General features: G+C 42.0%; 1 protein-coding gene across 4 annotated transcripts in view; it reads right to left on the bottom strand.

Moving 5' to 3' along the window:
- PARD3B (par-3 family cell polarity regulator beta) overlaps positions 1-22,257 on the bottom strand; it is a 641,105-nt gene that overhangs the window by 326,829 nt on the left and 292,019 nt on the right. For 3 of the 4 annotated variants that reach the window (XM_024104030.3, XM_065562102.1, XM_065562103.1), the window contains exon 5: positions 4,345-4,436. The exons of the other annotated variant lie outside the window; for it this stretch is intronic. In XM_024104030.3, coding sequence (XP_023959798.2) covers positions 4,345-4,436 — 92 coding nt within the window. The remainder of the gene's footprint in view (positions 1-4,344; positions 4,437-22,257) is intronic. 4 annotated transcript variants of the gene reach the window in all.

The raw sequence follows: 22,257 nt of genomic DNA, 5'->3' as shown, positions 1-22,257 counted from the left end.
TAGCATAGCAAAAGGATCTAATTTGAAACTTAATAAAAGACAAAACTATTTTGCTAATTTCTGGCAAGAACTGTTATTATTACAAATATTGCTAATATTTTTAATATTTTCAGGCAGTCAAATTGAGGTATTAGTAAGGTGGATAGTTTCTCTTCAGTACTCATCTCACTATTTTCTTTAGAAGTCAGTTGTTTAGAGAGCAAAGACTGTCAATTTTTTTAAGGTAGTCTTCCCCTTCTTTACTAAGGGAAAGCATGCATGATAACAAAGCAAAGCCCTTGAAATTTAAGAACTGAAATTTTGCTCCGAGTTTTTAATAGATTATATCCACTGCTGGCTGAATTCCACAGAAATCGCAGGTCACCTTTGTTTTTTCAGGATGAAATCTTTGTCTTGAATTTACTTTAAATCCTCTAAAATGCAAGAAATTACCCCAGTACATATTTCCAAACTATGGGGAGAAGAGTTTCAGACGCCTCACTTTAATGTTTTGGGGAGGGGAAAAGTATTGTTTTTAAATATATCAAATCTCTCGCATTTAAACAAGTTTAAAATTGTGATATGCATGAACAAGGTATTTTCTGCCAGAAAATTAATTTAGTGCAGCTTTTTATCTGATTAGGATTCATTAGGATCCATTTCCTACTCCCCACTTTCAAATTTGGCCACCATTATCCTTGAATTCATCAGTCCCAGACTGGATATGGTAGCTCACTGTATCTGTGACTGCAGGTAGAAGGAACACAGACAGAATATACTACAAAACATATCATCGCTTTGTTCTGGCCCCTCCATTGGCTCCTAATGTGCTTCCCCGGCCTGTTCAAGCTTTGATTTCAATGTTCAAAGTCTTCAATGGATCAAGAGCCAATTACATCTCCTATGGCATATCTCCAGCCATGAACCGCCAGAGAGTTTACAAAACTCAAGATGAATCATATAAGATCTGGAGATCAACTATTCTCATTCAATGGCTGTGAAATGAGCTTCCAGACAAAGTCAGACTAGTTCAGAGTTTGATCAGTTTATGGGCATGCTATAAAACCCTGCTATTTGTGTGAAAGTCTTCATACCACAACCAGAATGAGGTGCAGGATACAGAGATTAAATGCAAACAGACAATATAGCCTTCTGTACTAGGGTGAGAGAGAAGTGCAGAAGACTTCATGAACTAGAGACCTCACCTTGTAAGTCTAATTTACTTGGGAGGCACCTCAATAATACAAAAAGACAAGTGATTGATAGCTGGAGATGCACACAATTATGAAGAATCCTGAGTAGAGGCAAGGTCTTAGTTATCTTGATAAACATGTCAAATAACAAGAACAATATGAATCAGGGAAGAAGTGACATTATCAAAAACACACTGGGTACAAGCATAAGATAAGGACAACAATAATCATGAGTATATCGTGAGCAGGGCTTGATTAATCCCAATTACAAATTAATGGGATCAAGAGACATGAAAGAAACAAATGAATGCACAGATTTGGCGATGCATAATAATTACATCAGGTGAAACAGGCTGTAGCAGCCTTTCACTAAATTTTATAAAAAACATTGGCAACCAAGCTGACTAGGTTCAATACATGTCTGATGAACGCTAATCAGCAAGCATATAGCTTGGAGACCTGGCAGGTGCATAGCAAGCTGGAAAAAAAAAAAAAAAAACTTTGATACCTCTTCACAACAACGTTACCATTCTACAAACAGACCGATGTCAGAAAGGATTTAAAAAGAAACTGGAAATTGCCATATCATCCAGATGATGACCAGGGTCCCAAAGAGGGAGGCTAAACAAACAAAACAAATCAGACAGATGGGTTGAAGACCATGGCCTTCTCCACTGTTCCTTAAAAGAGGAGAAAGCCAGACACAAAGTGAAATGACAAAAACAGAGAAAGAAAGAGAAAGAAACAAACAAAGAAGCATCTTTATTGATAGGGCAAAAGGAATTGGTGATGTGCCCAAAAAGGAAAGATGATCTGGTAGTTAAGAGCTGTAGCCTGGGTCTTGTGAGAGGCAACAGACTTCCTGTGTGATCTCAGCAAGTCCTTACCATCTCTGTCTCAGTTCCCCATCTGTAAAATGGGGATAAATAGTGCTTCCTTACTTCACATGGGAGTTGTACGAATAACACATTAAATATTGCGACTGGCTCAGGTACTGGAGTGATGGGGACCATATAAGTGTGACAGGTAAATTAGATAAGAAATCCTCATGACAGTGCTGATTACAGTAAGCCAAATTTCAAGAGATCAAAAATCATGAGAGATTGGTGGCTATCTTGCAAGTTCAGCCCCATTGACAGTAATAGGAGATGGTGGCCATTCTGAATAAGGGAATAAGCCTTTTATCACGTTTTCATGAGAGAGGTTAAAAAACACCCCGAAATTGCTAGACATGATAAAAATCACAGAAGTTAGCAATACTGTGATTAGAAAATAGATTTCAAAACAAAGACTGCTCAATAAGGAAGAAAAAGTATTCCATGAACAGACTGTCATATGTCCAGAGGGGTCCTAAAAAGAGTGTGAAACAGTGGTTAAATATCCTTGTGGCATCCTGTGTCTTCTACATGAATATACATCTACACTGTAGGAAGGATAGGGATGGGGAAATCTTTATTTAGATTTAGAGCACCATAAGATGGTACAGAAGATGTACAAAACAAACGTGGAGAAAAAACAAGTTTACTGTTTCTAATAGCTTATTATCCAACTCTGCTAAAGTGTGAAACACGGGACAACAATTTAGTCACAAGAAGTTGGAGACAATTTCAGAGCGAATCAGTGTAATAAGCTTACATTAAAGAAGTGGATTTTAAGGAGGTATTTAAAAGTAGAAAATGGAAGGTGCTTAGTACACAGAAATAGTAGGTGATTCCAAGCATAGGAGCAGACTAAAGGAAGGCAAAGATGAGTGAGATAGCACGGAGTGGAGTGAGCAAAAGAGAAGAACAAAATGAAAGCAAAGCTGTATGTGGGGATGGAGTTTTATACATACTGCTCAGGGCTTTTAGTTCACACAGTTTTGACAACTGACTAGAAAATGCAAAATTATAGGAAAGGATTATTTGCCTTCACCAAAATTGAGTTGTTAGTTTGATTATGATATCTTAGCTGTCATGTTTAGTTTTCCAAATTACACCTTTTATTTCACAGTTAGGCAATGTATTGTCATAACTAGTTTTCTACGACAAAGCATATTAACGGACACCAGATTATTTCACATTCTAAAAAGTGACTTCATAGCAATGTGATTCATATGAATAACTTCCCAAGATTAAGATTTAACTTGGCATAAGGACAGGTGAACACTAGCATGGAATCATTTTGCTCTGAACTCACTAGACTAAGTCCTTAATGAAATGCAGCATGGCACCAGTTATACCAGTGGAGGATCTGACCCACCTTGAAACTTGATTACTTTGGTTCACTGGGTTTACCCAAAGGTTATTTTCTGTTTTGGTTCACATTCTGAGTTTTGCTTAGAATTTCAGATTGGAAGAAACCCAAAAACTCAAAGTGAAACACCTAGTTTATACCAAATCTTCCATGGTTTCCAATCCAAATTGGAAATCATCTTTATTTCACTCAAAACTTGGCCTAGGTTTACCCTTTCAGCAGTCTTTCCCAAGCAGTCAGAATAACTAACCAACAATTTAGATCACAACAACAGTGTTAGACTTCTGCACCAGTTATCTCCTGCCTAGTATAACTGAGGGAGAAAGAGGAGTTACTCATCCGATTGTCCCAGAGGAACAGGTCTCACAAAAGGTGCCTATGCAAATTTGCCTATCCTGTATAGTGGATGCTCTGGATATAGCATTTTACAGGTTATAAGAGTGTATCTACAAATATAATAAAAATTTAAAAAGCAACTGAAGGAATAACCTTAATAATAAAAAGAGAGATGACATTTTAACCAAGAAAATTATCTACTTTTTGTGGGATATTGTGGCTCAGAGGAGTGCTTATTTGTTTAGATACATGCACTCCACCTATCTTAAGTCTTTAAGCTGCTTGTGAAATTGTTTAAAAAGCAAAATACAAACATATAAAAGAACAGCATATTTCTTCCTTCCCCCATATCCCACAACCAGTCAGAACATACAATACAAGTCAAAGTCATAAACGTTCATCATCCAAGGTAAACGGTACTCACATACATAAAAGTGCTTAAGTATGCGAGTGAAGTGAATTTTCAGGGTGGAAAAGGAAAAAAGGAGGGAGGCACTATGATGATGAGCACATGTACTTGAAATAAAAATGTAATAATCTTCTTGTCCTGCATGCTGGCAAACGTATTCATGAATCAATATTAAACAGAAGGTGCTCATACCTGAAAGTGAACTTGGCCTTCATAGATGTCAGCTGTTCAGTGTGCCCAGTGAGATCCATTTCTCCATCTTCAAAAGATAATTGTGTTGCACCCTATTGAGAGAGTCACATTTTGAAACAAAATATATTTTTATGGATTTGAAACAATAGTTGTATGATATTTGAGTCTCTGCTTGAAATGGAAAACAAGAACAAGAAGTATTCTCAGCATTCCAATTGGCAGTTGAAAGGAGAGATTCTGTTCTATATATAGAATGTGAGGCACTCTGCTGTTTCTCTGAGTACTTTGTATCTGAGGTGTTTTCCTTACTGAACAGCGTCCTTCGTGTTTACAATGACTTTCTGGTTTAATACTCTGGGAAGTCCATGATCATTATTTGCTTTCAGAAAGGATCTTTCAGAACTCAAATGCTAACATACTGTACAGCAATTAAGGCCACATGTATTATACGGTACATTAGGTCTATATTATATAGCAGCAATCTCCCCTGCCCAAACTTATTTGGCTTGTTGAGGGATTTGGTGAGGCACCTCCCCTTTTATCTCGTGGTTGTGCCTAATTCCTCATTTTCTTCGCCTTCCCTGAGCAGTTTATTCCCTCCCCAAATTTACATGGTCCATTGGTGACTCAGATATGCTCAGTGACTGCCAGGTCAGGGTGGAAGGGGATCAGAGAGGAGGAAAACTGATTCTGCTGGAGCCTGGCTCACTTGGCCATCTTGCCCCACAAGTCTAGATCTCCTCTACCCTCATGAGTCAGAGAGAGAGGCATGACATACTCATGTGGCCCCCACAGCACTCTCCAAATTGAAGGGACAGTGCAGACGCTGCAGACTAGAGCTTGCATACCCAAAAACCTGCTTGGAAACAGAAAAAGCCTTCTGGCTTCCCCAATGCCATTTGCCAGAGGATGAGGGGGAATAGCTGGAGGGAAAGTGTTGTGAAGAATCACCGAAACTCTGCAAGAAAGTACTTGAAGCTGAATTTTTCTGGAGCTTCTGAGCTCCATGGAGGTATAGTAGAGGTACTCTCTCTTATGCAGAGCTGGCCTGAAACTCTCACTTTTTCTGATCCAGAGCCACCTCCTCAGCCCATGATGAACTGGCTGGCTTTGAAGAAACCCAATAGCTTTGCCTCTTCTTCATTATCTGCTTTGGCAATCGTGCTATACGAGGGAGAATATTTATGTGGTAAAAGCAGTTTTTTTGCAACAACCTCACAGAAAAGGACATGACACAGCCATTTGACCAGACGCAAAATTTGTTGCACACAGGGACCTGACATTAACACCAAAGCACTTTGGAAACTATTATTTAACTTTCTGTTCCAGAACCTCATGTTCTTTGTGTTTGCTTTTTTCTTTATTTGGGAAAGGGAAGAGGTACCAAAGAGATAAGACAACTGTCAGCTTGTGATGTATTAGCTTTAATGTACTGTACTTCACTGTGACCCTCATGGCAATAATGTAAACAGAGCAAAATCCATAACAAAGACCTTCTCTGGAGAGGTCACTTCTGCCAGCTCTGTAACAGGAATATAGCTGGAAGATATAAATCTTCAGATGTCAACACACAAAGAGAATTCAATTCATTGTTTGATCTTAACCAGATAAAAAATAAAGTTAATTTTTTTTTTTTTTTGGTGCAATGGCACACATTCTTCCAGTGTATATTCTTGCTGTTACCAAGTTGTCTTCAGGTAACCAGAGTGGCAAGGTTGTATATCAAATCTAAAAATACCAGCTGGATTGGTTATTCTATTTCTCAATAATAAGAGCTTATGGCCTAAGAAGAAACTATATTATAACTTTCCATTTCTCAGAGAAATATGATTTTGTAAGACTGGCATTGGTGGGAGCAATACATATGGTGTCTCGATGATTTCTATGACAAGTTGTTCAGTTTATAAGTAACAAGGTGGAAAAAAGATAGAGTTTTCTTGCAAACTAAGTTTGGAATCGGTAGATCAAGCTGGGTTTTATCTTGTTCACAAACTATTTTGTAAGTGGAATCTAACATATCAACAGAATTGTTACCTAATCTGAATAGAAGCCAGCTCACTCCAATGTAGAACAGTAAAACCAATACAGCTAATAAGAACAAAATCTATTTTTTGTCATTAAAGTAAGTAAATAAGACTGAGTACACAGAGGAGGCAAATATTTTGCAGACATTTTCATAGTGGAACCACTCTTCAAGGGACAATTCTCTGATAAACTGTAAGAATTCCCTACTCAGTATTATCTCCTAAATGAACAATGCAATCTCAAACAAAGGGTAAGTGATGCAAATCTGACACACAGTCTCCAAGTGATGACTTCCACTTCCTAGCAAATCCAGCCTTGATGACAATAAGGTCCACAAGCAGACAAACTTCATTAACAAGAATGTACGAGATCTAGCAACTCACTAGCAAAGCAAACCCTATAACAATATGGTAATACTGGTGCCGAAGAGGCTTTTGCCTTTGTATAGGTTTGGCAATAGTAACAGGAATAGAAATATCAGAATTTGATCTCATACTGCGCCTTTTACTCACAAGTATTCCTAGATTTTAAGACATAAAGGACCTTTTTGATCACCTGATCTCCAGCATAACAAAGACCTTAGAAACTCACCCCGTAATTTCTGCATCAAACCCAAAACTTCTGTTCGAGCTGTACTCTCGACTCAAAGACATAAGGCACTCAATCACAATAGTCATTATTAGGAGCTGACAAATAGTATGCACACAGCCTTACATATTAAAACCTCTTATTGACAGAGGGAAGGTGGACCAGAACACTGAGTTTACCATCGGAGAAGTGGAATGGACTCTCTTGTTTCAGTGCGATAATCGCCAGAAATGGACAGAAGGGAATTCCATGTAATACCGTAGCTAACCTGTAGAAGTGTACTAGGTTTAAGACCATCACCTTCTGGCCCAAATGTGAGAATGCTAGCACGTAAGCTTATGGCAACACAAGAACCATTAAAAAAAACCAACAAATAATCCCACAACAATGCTTCCAGGGCGGATTTTAGATTTTTCAACAGCAGCAGAAGTAATAACTGTGTCACCACATAATTTACTCAAAGTCAACTGACAGCATAATACAAAAGCACTACAGTTTGTATTTTGCAAATAAAGAGTATAACATGCTAAATCATGTGGTGAAAGGAAAGTCATGAAATTGCACATATCTAAAAATAGAGAAAATATTTTTACTTTCAGCTTATTTAAGAAATTTAAAGAAAGTGCTGTTAAAAACATGTCTTTCAAATTAGAATCAGAAGGGAGAAAACAAGCCTTCTGTAATAAAGTCAACTTTGAAATCTATTCTCTTGGCCAGTCCTGTACAAACACATATAACCCAAGTGCTTGAAAATTTCTTGTATTCCTTTTGTTACAGCTCTCAAATTGCGCACGCCTGCATGCGCCTGAGAGTGTGTGCAAACCATTGATTGAGATATATTAAAAACCTCCCACCTTGAGAAGATGTACTATCATTCCTTCTCAACAAAAAATACTGTTTAGATTTGCTGTACATTAAACACAACACTGAGAAGATGTTAGAGATAACCAGGCAAACAGGTGTAAAAATGTTCCATTACAAAGCTAGGATGATAAAATGGCTACTTACCTTTTATTGTGATTCTTCAACAGCACTATGTCTGCATAGTCACACTAGAGAGGAATGTGTCCCCAACTCAGCAATGCTCAGCTTCATAAATATTCAGAGCTCAGGTTATAAAGGGACCCCCAACTACCTCAATTCCTCCTGGTAAACCAAGAATGCTGTGAGATTAGTACTTATAGGCAATGGGGAAGATGGGCAGGCAGTGTGAAAATGCTGATACAAAACTCTTGAAGAGTACAGTTATGACAAGTAACCATAATTTTCTTCTTGTGGGCCAGTCAATGGCAGATACACAGCGTGGTTTCCTACCTCCACAGGAGTTCTGCCACCATTGTTTTCAATATTAGCATCGACTGGGTGATGGATAAGCTTGAAGAGGCAGCTGTCGATGCTGCTGAGCTGAGCACTATTCTGTTTTGAGATCTTGAATAAGCCAATGACATTTCTTGTTGACTCAATTTGGTGAATCGCTGCACTCACAGGTCAATCTTGTCAGGCAAGAAGCAGCACACATTGGTCTGGTTATTAAGCAGGCTAAAACAAAGACCCTGACCATCACTATGATGCAACCTCTAGCTCCAGATTATAACCAGCTCAGTATTAACCTGTCCGGGCAGGACATTGGGAAAGTGGCAACTGTTGAAGACTTGGACAGCATCATAGACAGTAATGGAGGATGCTCAAGAGATGTAGACACCTGTATAGCAGCAGCTGCTGCCATATTTTGGGCCCTTCGGCAGCCTCTGTGGAGATGCCACAACATCAAAGCTTGCTTCAAAGCTGCATATCAATAGAACCCTTGGTTATATCAACTTTGTTGCATAGCAGCAAAACATGGCACTGACCAAGTCTGAAGAGCACTGGACTGACATTTTCAATTCCTATTGTGTTTGCCAGCTGCTCCACATTAAGTGTCAGGACAAGATCAGAAATGAGGATATTCTAAGCCAAACACAGCAATTGCCTCCATCAGCACTAGTTCAGCTTAGGCAGCTTTCTTGGCATGGACATGTTATTAGGATGAAAGTCCAACAAATTCTGAAGCATCTTTACCAAGGAATGCTGCTACACAGCTGGCGATCAGGTGGTCGCCAAAAACTTCAGAGGTGCGATAAGATTTCTAGGGATGGACAAACTGAGTATTCAGCCAGACTACCTTAAGAACCCATCTAGAGATCAATCTGGGAGGTGCTCAGTCTGCTAGGAGACCATGTTCCTTTGGGATTTGCCATGATGATGATGGTTCCCAAAGCAAGTCTCAGAATCAGATGCTGAGTTGAGAGAGTAGTGCTGTGTAAATGCCTGAAGAAAACCCCAGGTGGCAGCCCTGCAGGAGGAACACCTTGCACCTAGTGCATAAGATGTGCACTTAACACTATCTTTTATCATTTTGAAGAATGCATCAACTAGGGGAGTTTATGTACATATAGACGAAGCCCAAAGTGAAATATCTTGATTTGGAACTTTATTTTAATTGAAAGAGTTAAAAGTGAAAATAGTTATTTGAAGTTCAAGCTTACAGTGCCGCATCCCTTGAGGACACAGGCTTTTATTAACAAAGGAAACGCAGTACCAGAAAATCCTAATCCTAAAAGTAAAAGGTCATAAAGCAGCAGCAGCAGGTTACAGCTCTTTATTTCCTTATTTGGCCAATAGCAGCCCTCCTTTCAAGAAAGTTCAGCAGGAGTTCAGATCTTACCAACCTAATGGAGAAAGAACCATGCAAGGAAACTTGTGGGCTTAAAGGGATACTTAGTTTACAAATGCAGGAAATGTATCATCTGTTGTTCTCACAGACAAGTTTAATTACCACATTTAAAAAGTGAACATTTTTAGCAACACTTTCAGGATCACGGGAGCATTTCTGACAGCCAGAATGAGTTTAAACACCGCAGCACTATTTTTAGCTTTAAAAATAAACACTTTCATAAATATTCCCAAACCAATTAGCAGCAGCTAGAAAGTAAAGGTGTTTACATTTAGTTAGGACTAGACCCAACAATTTCCAGACTCCACATAAGAGACAAAAGAGCGCAAGCCCAATCGACTATCAAGGGGTGAATACAAATTTACCCTGTTTAATTTTAACATATTTTAACTTAACCTTAATGTAAATCAGTTGAATCACACAGACACACGTGCGACTAACTGAGAACTGTTCAAAATGTTCAAAAACACCTGTTGTACAGCTTTTAAGATTTTGATAGAATGATTCCACATCTTAATGCATTTCCTCAGAAAAACTTCGTATTTTTTTCACCTTGCTCTGTTAGAACAAAGCAAAGACTACTGATATATAAACACATACATATACACATAAACAGTGTGTGTGTGTGTGTGTGTGTGTGTGTAAAAACCAAATGAAGCACTGTTTGTTGAATTACAATAATCAGTGTCTTTTATTATTACAGTATTACTACAGGTTTCAAATCCAAAAACCCTAGAAATATTGTAAAGGGTTCAGAATCCAAACCTTATCTGCATTGTCCTGCTGCACATTTAGTGTCCCTAAGTCTACTATGGGCCTAATCTAAACCTTGGATGCAAACACTTCTCAGTTTTAGGGTGTGAAAGATAGTTGGGAGGAGGTATTCAGACTCTGGATTCCAATCTAAATAACTGATCTCAGGCTCATTTCTAACTACTGCAGTATTATTATTACAAAACTTCCAGTGGTATTTTGGGTTTATAGGTCCAGCCCTAATCTAGTAGCCTTTCGGCAAATAGTTTAACATAAAAGTCTGTATGAAGTAGCTTGCAGTTAAATATTACCAGTTGCCTAACTCCAAGTAAATTTTAACTGGTTATTAAGAAAGCACCACAGGGAAAGCTAATATCTGTGAACATTAAACAGACATTTACTTTAAATAAAAGTAACCATTAGCTATTTCTTCTTCTACAGAGCAAGGGTATTTTAAAGCTAGACAATATATTGACTGTGATGTATCTTACAAAATAAGCAGTCAGTTATCAGCAATCTGTTCTTTGCCATCTTTGTAGAAGAAAGGATGGCTCAATACAAAAAAGACTTTTTAAACAGCAAAGAAAAAACACAAGCCTGCTGTGTATTAAATACTTTTGGTGGACTACACAAAAGATTAAACTCATTTAGGTATCAGAAACAAAAACTATTGATGTCAAGATCAGCATTTCATCTGTTCAGCAAATCTTTCAACATTAGGCTATCACCACCCTGTCTGTCTCTACCCACACAGTAACAAATAAAAGGAGAAAAAAGCTGTCTGAAATAGATGTTTGCAAGCAGAATGTTTAGTACTGCATATGTAGAGCTAAAAGAGGCTTCAAGAGAATTCTGGCTTCATTTTAACACCTTGCTATTTATTTCCTCCACTAAATTCAAACATGAAACTAGTCCCTTGAAAAACAGCCAGTCAGAGAAAAATGCATTTCTGAGCATGCTCTTAATTGCAAAGTCCATCTCAAAGATGAAGATGCTGACTGATGGACATCTAAACTGCCATATTTTAACCAATATTTTTATAACTGTAAATATATATTTTAAAAAGAATGAAACATTCCTAATTGTATAACACCCATTCGTCTAGGAGCCCCATAGCATAACTACCATCAAAACATCAACCAGACTCTTTTTAAATAAGCCAAACTAATGTACATGCCAGCCAATAAAATACTGCTAAACTGAAGGAAAAGATTGCAATATTTTCTACCAGACTTTTCCAATCTTTCCAGAAGTATGCTTAATGTAGATCACTCTGCCACCATAAAACGTGATTCGTATTCTTAAACAGCCTGCAATACTTCCATTTCACGTACTGATTAAACTACATCATCCTCTTAACCATTCAGAATAAAATTCATTTGAAATAGATAATTGATGGAATTGTGCAGTGTCTACAAATGCAATTAATCCCTTGCTGAAGATGGTTTTAGGGCAGGCATAGGCAACAAATATGAAAACATGAATCTTAAACCTTCTTTCAGTTTTGTCAATTGAAATGTATTCCACTGGACTCCTTGATATGATTTGGGAAAGTAGTATGAGGCCAGTTGGTAGACTGATTAAGCAAAGGGCTCATTTAAAAAAAAAAAAATAGAAAAAAATTCAACTTCTTCAGATGTTCTTAACACAATATTCAAGTGATCTGACGTTTAGTAACTACGTTTAGGCCACATATATTTTGACTTCCAACATGTGATAAGTCGAGAAATGGTGGCAGCAACATTTCCCTCCCCCTCCCACCCCCCATGACTACATGGGGATTTCCTGGATGACTGCATGTGCCACTAGAGGCTCCAATTCAATAAAATAGTTCCTAAGCATGTGCTTAGGTAATCAATGGGACTACGCATGTGCTTAAAGTTAAGCACATGCTTTAGTATCTTGCTGAATTGGTGCCAGGATGAGAATTGGGACAAGGAAGGAAAGAGCTAGTGGTTAGGAACACCTGTTATGGTACCATCATCAAAATAACACTGGAAAATTTGACAAAAGGGGGTACGGGGAGAGGAAACAAAAGTTCAAATGAAAAAACTTACTGACTGCAAAAAAAAAAAAAAAAAAAAAAAAAGGGAGGGGGGGAATCCCGCCCTTATTTATTTTAAACATCTTAATCTGGGTTTAGTTTTCAGTTATTTGTTTGGGTTTGCACACATTCTTTGTGAGTTTTCTCTATTATGAGCATTAATCACTATGGTCAGTAATTTTAAATTCTATATTAATAAAATTATATATATACACAGTATGTTAAATATCTTTTAAAACTAAACCATGCTGTCCTTGGAAAGTTTCTGCTACAGTAAAAACTCTACACAGATATACTGCACAAGGGCCAATGTAAATATTTGAAAATTCAGGCATTGCATCATGATACATGCAGAAATAATCATAACATGAAAAGCTGGATAGAGGCTGTCTTGTATCTCACCCTAAAGTAAAACTGAAGGCCAGGAAAATAATGTTGTGTGTACATTTGAATGTAGTATAACAATGTGTATCTTAAAGAATTTTGTACAGAGCTATACAAAATCTGAGATGGTGTAGAAATAGTAATATTTGTGCTCCTTCAGAGGAAAGGGATTATGATGCAAGTGAAGAGTAAATTATGCATTTTAATAGATTTAAGTAGAGCAGAGATCATTTCAGGCCTGGGAAATTGTAACTAGTACACACAGTATTGGTCTGCCAACAATAGGGTTACCATTCATCCGGATTCCCCCGGACATGTCCGGCTTTTTGAGCTAAAAATAGCGTCCGGGGGGAATTTGTAAATGTCCGGACTCCCCGCCCCCTCCCCATGCAGAGCGCGCGTGGCTAACAGGACAGCCGGCCGGATGGTGCCACTTACATGGGGCTCTGACAGCCAGAGAGAGCCCCTCCTCCGCTTCCCCTGCAGCAGAGATCACTCCCTCCCTCCCTCTCTCCCTGCATTCGCAGATCGCCTCCAGCAGTCTGGAGCTCCTCCCCCGCTCCTCCTCCACTGCTGCCCAGCGTGCCGGGATGAACGGCAGGGTAAGGGGGTCAGGGGGTCGGAGAAGGGGCAGGGAGGTTCTGGAGGGGGCAGTCAAGAGATGGGGGGTCGGGAGTTTGGGGGGGGGAGGCTTTCTAGGGGGGTGTGGATAAGGTTTTGGGCAGTCAGGGTACAGGTAGGGGGTAGGGTCCTGGGGGGCAGTTAGGGGAAAAGGAACAGGGAGGCTTAGGTAGGGAGTGGGGTTCTGGAGGGCAGTTAGGAGCAGGGGTCCGAGGAGGGGGCAGTCAGGGGACAAGGAGCGAGGGGGGGGTTGGGAGTTGTGGGGGGGCTGTCAGGGGGCAGGAGTGGAGAGAGGGATCGGAGCAGTCAGGGGACCGGGAGCAGAGGGGTTTAGATGGGTCGGGAGTTCTGGGGGGGGCTATCAGGGGATGGGGAGTGGTTGGATGGGGCGTGGGAGTCCCAGGAGTCTGTCTGGGGGTGGGGGTGTGGATAAGGGTTGGAGCAGTCAGGGTACAGGTAGGGGGTAGGGTCCTAGGGGGCAAGTTAGGATGGGGGGGGAGGGTCTCAGGAGGGGGCAGTCAGGGGACAAGAGGCAGGGAGGCTTAGGTAGGGGGTGGAGTCCTGGGGGGGCAGTTAGGGGCAGGGGTCCCAGGAGGCGGCAGTCAGGGGACAAGGAGCGGGGGAAGGGTTGGGGGTTCTGAGGGGGGCGGGAAGTGGGAGGGGCAGGGCTAGGGCAGGACAGGGACGGGGCTCCTCACGTCTTCTTTTTTGCTTGCTGAAATATGGTAACCCTAGCCAACAAACTGTATAAAAGCTGCCAGGGCAATGAAACACAAGGCCTCAGCACCAAAATCAAAGTCCTCTTAACACTTAAGGTAAAGGAAACTCTCTATTAGCTGTAATAGTATTAGCATTTACACCTTTTTTAGTCAGTTGCTTTGTGAGGGGGGCTAGGAAGAACAGACAGAGCAAATCCTAGTGTAACTAAGCGCAGGGCTCAAAGGAAGAGAAAAATTAATACTAATATTGGTAAACGTCTTCAGAAGTGATGTCACATCACTCCTCTGCACACAAAACCTGTCAGGACTTAAGTCCAGGGCTTGAGACTTGAGAGCTTCCAGGGCTACACATGAGCAGTCTCTTCTCCAGCGTGGTATAAAAGCTGCCTTTTGTAAGCCTTGCAAAGGATACAAGATATTGGGATTTAAAGCCATTACTGGTCTAAGGCCATGTCTACACCAGAAAATTAGGTCAGCATAGCTTAGAGTTGCCAGGTGTCCAGTTTTCGACCGGAACACCTGGTCGAAAAGGAACCTTGGCAGCTCCAGCTGGCACTGCCAACCGGACCATTAAAAGTCCGGTCGGCAGCACAGCAGGGGCCCAGGACTAAGGCAGGCTCCCTGTCTGCCCTAGCTCCGCATGGAGCCCGGAAGCGGACGCCAGGTCCCTGCAGCCCCTAGATGCATGAGCAGTCAGGGAGGCTCTGTGCGCTGCCCCTGCCCCAAAGGCCTGCTCCACAACTAACATTGGCCGGAAACCGCGACTAATGGGAGCTGCAAGGGCGGCGCCTGCAGGCATGGGGGGGGGGGGGCGGCGCCTGCAGGCATGGGGGGGGGCGGCGCCTGCAGGCATGGGGGGCGGGCCTGGCGCTTCCCTAGCTGCCCATGCATCTACGTCCTCCCAGAGCCCCCCCCCTCAACCTTTTGCCCTCTCCGGCACCCCAAACCCCTCATCCCCGGCCCCACCCCAGAATCCGTACCCCCAACCCAGAGCCCATACCCCCCCTCACCCCAACCCCCCGCCCCCTCCTGCACCCAAAACCCCTCATCCCCAGCCCCCGCCCCAGAGCCCTCACCCCCCCTGCACCCTTAACCCCCTGCCCCAGCCCGAAGCCCTCTCCCACACCCTGAACCCCTCATTTCTGGCCCCACCTGCAGCCCGCACCCCCAGCCCAGAGCCCATACCCCCCCTTACCCCAACCTCCTGCCCCAGTCTGCACCCCCAGCCAGAGCCCTCACCCCCTTCCCACACCTCAACCCCCTGCCACAGCCCAGTGAAAGTGAGTGAGGATGGGGGAGGGCGAGCAATGGAGGGAGGGGGGATGGAGCTTGCCATGGCAGGGCCTCAGGGAAGGAGCGGGGCGGGGGTGTTAGGTTTTGTGTGATTAGAAAGTTGGCAACCCTAGCATAACTACATCATTCAGCAGTGTGAAAAATCCACAGCCCTGAGTGGAGCAGGCAGGAGATCCCCTCCCGTTGGCATAGGCAGTGTCTACACTGAAATTCTACAGCAGCACAGTTGCAGTTTCCTGCTATAGCATTTTAAATTCAGACAAGCCCTAAGACTGAATTTTGCCTGTCTTAGACTTCAGGTGGCAATAAACTTTTGCAAAGGAAATTCAGCATTTGGGATGAAGAAAAGGAAACATTTCTGGAAAGAAAAAAACATAGCGGCTGTTTGAAGTTGCTCAGGGATTTGGAATATTAAAATAAATCCCAGGAAGATAGAATGGGCCAGTCATGTGATTATATGAATCTAATAAGCAGAGGTGTGTGATGACTACATTTATCACCCATCACATAGATATCAACTTCACAGTCTAGTGTATGTATACACCTACATAGATGCATGCGTTTTTAAAATCCTTTGAGAACCGTCATGATGAAAGAAGCTATATACATGTAAGAGTCTTTAATTAGACCTTCAGAATTTTTTTTAAATAAGACTATCTTTCCACAATTAGAAGCCTGCACTATATCACATACTAAAGATCAGCTAACTAACTGCAGAAAGAATTGTGTTTGTTTTGTTTTTTTAAATGGAATGCATGCTAACAGAGAAAGTAGCAGAAAAATTAAGTAATTATTCAAAATGTATAAATCTATAATCAATCACTTACCCTAAGTGCTTCGAGAAAGAATAAAAATAAGACCTAAGACAGAAGGCAGAAGTCTTATTGATAATAAAAACTGCTCTGTCTTTGAGCAACATAGATTCTACTTTGCAGATTTTCGAGCTTGTGTAAATAAAGCACTGAAAGCACTGCTAAGAGCCAGATATCGCATGGGCAGGCACTGTGGATGGTTCCAGCTGTGCAAATGTACTTTTTAATTTTAATACCTTATTTATCTTTTGGTCTTTTAATTAATTTGATGTGGATTTAGTAGAAACGTGCTAGATTAACAGTCCTGCAAATCCATGACTTACTTTATTTATGGAAAATATATACCAACACTAAACATCAGTGCAAGACAGTGAAGAACCAGGTATTATGAGCTGAAATTTACCGTTCCCACTGCTTCCCACTCTTGGACATGAGAGGTTTGTATTCAAGTATGGTGCATAACCTTTGGACATTTGAGTTCCCACCAGAGTTGTTTTGGAGCATTCACATGGGAACAAAGATCACTGAGAAACTACTTTGGCTCCAAAAACACTTACCTCTTTCCCAGCTGGGTGGGAATTCCCTTGGGGCAATAAATAAATGCAAAAAGTAGCATTTAATCTCACATATATTTCTGCCAGGAAATCTACCAATTGGTCTCAGAGTAAATGAACAAAACTTAATGTCATCGCCTTCCAGCCTGACATGCCACCTCCAGCCCCTCAAAATCCAGAGCCCAAAACATGGTTTACATGAAGGACTTTCCCACAAGGGGGAGGAGAAACAGGAAATTATTCTGTCATGCTGCCCACTCTGCACTTGTATTAGTTTTGGGTACTTTGTGCTCATTTTCCTTTGCTCCCCACTGTAATATAAAGCAGTGTCTTTGAATTTAAAGGCATAGAATGAAGCATATTATTTGAGAAAAAACATATGTATAATACCTCTAGAGACATATCAATTAGAGAGGGTGGATAGTCTATTTCCAGTGTAACATCTGTCCATTAAACAACAGAACTAAACTTAGCAGTTTTTATACTCCACTTTTATTATTATTTGCACCTTGGCACTAGGACAACCTTAGTTCATTTTCAGCATTTGCATTAACTGCAAATAAATTTTCTTGTAAGACACTAGCAATGAAAACTAGTGGAAGGTTGCTCAGAATATTCACACTGGAAATCTATATTTTAATCTATCTAGTATATTTACAACTAGTACATCTCTACCTCAATATAATGCTGTCCTCGGGAGCCAAAGAATCTTACCGCGATATATCGAACTTGCTTTGATCCACCGGAGTGCGCAGCCCCGCCCCCCCGGATCACTGCTTTACTGCGTTATATCCGAATTCGTGTTATATCGAGGTAGAGGTGTATATTGGATACTGAATGGTTTACGTTAACAGTATGTATGCATACAACATGATTTAACAAAAAACAATAAGTTTATTTTTTTCCTGCACTTCAGATATACTTTTCTCTTTGTATTTCTGCCACAAGCAGCAGAAAACACCACTAAATGGCACTATTTGGGAATGGTACTTTTCTTTGGATCAATAGTATTTGGAGGATGGGGAAGAGTTGATTCCTGGGCTATGTCTACACTACAGCTTATGTCAGCATAACTTATGTCGCTCAGGGATATGAGTTACACCAACATAAGCGCCGGTGCAAACAGTGCTATGTTGACAGGAGAAGCTACCGCCACTCACAGAGGTGGTTTTATTATGCTAACGGGAGAGCTCTCTCCTGTCAGCATAGAGCGTCTTTACCAGTCACGGTGCGTGGCCGTGCAGCTGCACCGCTGTTATGTGTAGACAAGATTTGAAGACTACAAGTCTACAGTTTGGTTTCTTTGTCAGTTGTGCAAAGAGTAATAGGTCACATCCCTTTTAAAAATAATCACTAAAAGCACAGTTTTATTTCATCTAGTTAATGTTCTAAATTGTATCCTGTGCAGTCATGCATGCTATTGCACATCTCCAATCACTGAAAAATGGAATCCAAATTTTAGTACCAGCATATGAGACAAGAAGGAATATTTTCAAAATTACATACAGTTACATGGAAAAATCTTTACAAATTTAGTTAGTAGTAACAAATTAAAACCTAAACCCTTTCTTTAACAGCAACCAATGTGTATTCAGTCCTATCTGAAACACCTGAAAGTACACTTATATTCTGAAAACTGATTGTACAAATGACAGCTTAGTGTTATATCTTTATTCCCTTCAGTTAACCCATTATCAAATTTAGCTGAGTTTCATAGACAAAAACAATTCCTTTTTTTTTTTAAATGACACACACACAAGCTTATGCTGGTATCTGAAAATCAACAGTGATGGTGCAAAAAGCATTTATCTGAAACCACCCCCTCACCATAAACTGCAGTGAGCTTGGTTTCCAAATGTCAAAATCCAAACCAGCTTCCAGTTTTGCCCATTATTAAAATTTCAAGGTATGTATTTTTTTTGTTTGCACTTCACCACCAATGATTTTAACTCTAAAATCAGAGACAGCTTAACGCTTGTGATCACAAAATAGTATGGCTTGCTTTTCCACTGTTCTGTTCATTCTGCACTGCTGAGAAGAAGAATGTCTTGTCTTTCAGGCACATCATGTCTTCAACACCTAATATCCTATAGCGAGGGAGGGCAAAAGTTAGGCCCTGTCTACATGAAAAAATTGTGCTGATTTAGCTAAATTGGTTTAGAAACTTAGTTAAATCAATGCAATCTCCTGGTGTGGGGATGCCTTTATTTTGTTTTAAAGGTCCCTTATATTGATTTAGGTTCAGTTGGTAAGGAAGTGACTTGGCCAATTGTCAATAAACTCAACAGATAAAACTTGGACATGATAAGAAGCAGATCACATGGCCCTGACCTTCCAGTATAGAGAGGCTATTTTACATTATATCACTAGCAGATTATGGCCCTATACCTGGCCATGGAAGGATAAACTCAGTGTACAGGGATCCTCCGATGCCATAGCTCCTATACCAACTGTTCTTCCCTGCCACCAATGTAGGAATTGTGGCCTACTAGGGAACAAGGCACAGGGCAAGATGCAGGGCAAACCAGGAAAAATACTCACTAGTCTCACTCCGAAAGGGACAAGTGGAAATACATCCCATTCAGGATATTCTAGCCTCCAGTTAACCTCTGAAGGGGGGGGGGGGGGGAGACAACAACTATGAATGACTTAAAGAAACCAATGCTACCCAAGCCCTTGCAAGTAGCAGAATATCAGGCTCTACATTTTTCTTATTATGCAGCAATCTAGCCCTCTATAAAATGTAACAAGAGAAAAGAGAGCAACTAAAAAATATCTTTCCCAGATGAGCAAGGCCCACATCCCTTCAGTGCACAGGGGTGCAAACTCTCATGTCTTGCATTTAAAAAGGGTGTGTACACACACACACAATTTAGATATTAGGGCTTTAATTTAAGCCCTCTTCCCTTTTTGGTGGCTAACAACGACTTACAGATCTGCCACCAATGGACATGCTGTCAAGATGTAGGACAAGAATGAACTCGCTGGAAATACAGTGCAGTCAAAAGGTATTCTGGATATAGTATTTATTTGACACTATTTACAAGGTCGAACACCAACTGAGGAAGCATGAAATTAAAAACAGGATTTATACAGGAATGCCTTGCTGAAAAATAGTTATTTGGTAAAAGTACATATCCACTTCCTGAAACTTACAGTATCATTCTCCATGACTATCTAAATCTTTATGTAACTCAAGATCAGGACACTGAGAGGGAAAGGGAGCAACTTGATTGAGACCCACTTACCCAACACTTTCCCAAGAAAGTTCCAGAACAAGCCTGCAATCAGGCTTTCTGGTTACTTTAGAACTTTCCCATCTTAAACCCCACCCCTTGAACACCGTGCACCAATGTGACATCACTTAGTTAGATAAAAGGAATTTTTGTTCCTGGTGAGAGTAAAGTATTCACTTTTGTGTGTGTGTAGGGGGTGAGGGTAGACTGCACATTTATTTGCTCTTCAATACATTCAGGGACTGAGTTAATGAAAGACTTATCAGCTCACTTCAATGCAAGTAGCTTATTTGTAACACACTAAGTAGGGCTACCATATGTCCGGATTTCCCTGGACATGTATGGCTTTTCGATCTATAAATGGCCGTCCGGGGGTGATCTTTAAAAATCTAAAAATGTCCGGGATTTCCCCCCCGGTTGGCTATTTATAGACAGAAAAGCGGCGGCCAAGTGCCGCTGGGCACCCAAAGCCCCTTCCCGGCTCCCCCCATCCCCTGCAGCCTTACCACGCTGTCCTGCCCCGCAGCTGTCTTCCCCCTCCTCCACTCCCCTGAACGCTCCGCCCACCTGCTCCTCCCCCTCCCCTGCTTCCCGCGAATCAGATCCTCCCGGGAAGTCTGAAAAGAAGCAGGGGCAAGCGGGAGGAGGCAGCAGCAGGTAAACTGGGGCGGGGGGGGACGGGGACGCGAAGAGGAGAGCTCTGGGGAGGCGCGGCCCGGGCTGAGCAGTGCCCGGCGGCCCCAGCGGCTCTGGCCCAGCTCGGGCCCGGCCCGGCTCGGGCCCCAGCAGCGCCGGCCCAGCCCCGGCCAAGCACCTCCAGCCCGGCCCCAAGCCCCGCAACCCCGGCCGGAGTGCAGCCTGATTCCTGGGCTCTTTAAAGCTGGTCCTGGTCAGGGGACAGGGAGGGGGGTTGTATGGGTCGGGAGTTTGGGGGGGGGAGTGTCAGGGGGGCAGTCAGGGGGGCAGGGGTGTGGAGAGGGGTTGGGACAGTCAGGGACAGGGAGCGGGGGGGTTAGATGGGTCTGGGGTTCAGGGGGGGCTGTCAGGGCGGCAGGGATGTGGAGAGGGGTCGAGGCAGACAGGCAGCAGAGGGGGTTGGATGGGTCAGGAGTTCTGGGGGTCCTGTCAAGGGGCGGGGAGCAGTTGGATAGGGCATGGGAGTCCCCGGGGGTCTGTCTGGGGGTGGGGGTGTGAATATGGGGTGGGGGTGTGGATAAGGGTCGGGGCAGTCAGGGGACAGGTAGGGTCGTAGGGGGTTCTCAGGAGGGGACAGTCAGGGGACAAGAAGCAGGGTGGCTTAGATAGGGGGTGAGGTCCTAGGGGGCAGTTAGTGGCGGGGTCCCAGGAGGGGGCAGTCAGGGGACAAGGAGCAGGGGGGGGGTTGAGAGTTCTGAGGGGGGGCAATCAGGGGGTGGGAAGTGGGAGGGGTGGATGGGGGCAGGGGAGGGGCTAGAGGGGGCTCCTCCCCCTCAGTGTCCTCTTTTTTGCTTGTGGAAATATGGTAACCCTAACACTAAGCATGATCCCCTCAGACATTTATAGTTTAGCCTTTACCGCCCAATTATAGATGAAGCTTCAGTCTCATAAGAAATTTAAAAAACTAGAGCTAAAAAAGCCCCCCAAAGTTATATCTGGACATAAGGACAATAAAAAGCTTCATAACATTTCCCAGTACAGTGCACAAATCCCCAGGGTCCCATTTTTCTTTATTCTGCACCAGGATACGGGAAATATAAAGCCAGCCAATACCTCTTTTAACTTTGTGGATGTACATAGGTTGTTAAAATAAAGTATTTCCTGTTAAATGCCAATATACTGAACACGTTTGTATTTGCAGAATCTATCCTCAAAGACAGGTGAATTCCTCAAAAAATAAATTCACCAAATGTGATCTTCCTGGCCTACTGTGCACACGGATAACTGGGTATTGAGCAAAACTTGCAGGAGAACGGGACATAAACATAGGGATAAATTTTGAAGTGGAAGGACACAATTCACTTTTAGCCTTACTGGTGCTAAATAAACAAACAAATAAAACCATTATTTAAATCCAGAGCTGTGTTAAATAGCCTCCATATCAAATCACAAATTCAAGGTTAGCCCTCTTCAACCTAACCCATAGCATTCAGCCCATTTTATGGGGTGGAATGAGGGTACATCAGTCTGCAAAG

The sequence above is a fragment of the Chrysemys picta genome, chromosome 11 (genome assembly GCF_011386835.1).
Source record: "Chrysemys picta bellii isolate R12L10 chromosome 11, ASM1138683v2, whole genome shotgun sequence".
NCBI classification, from domain to species: domain Eukaryota; kingdom Metazoa; phylum Chordata; order Testudines; family Emydidae; genus Chrysemys; species Chrysemys picta.
Note: the sequence above shows the minus strand (reverse complement) of the source record. Positions and strands in the feature narration are given on the sequence as shown.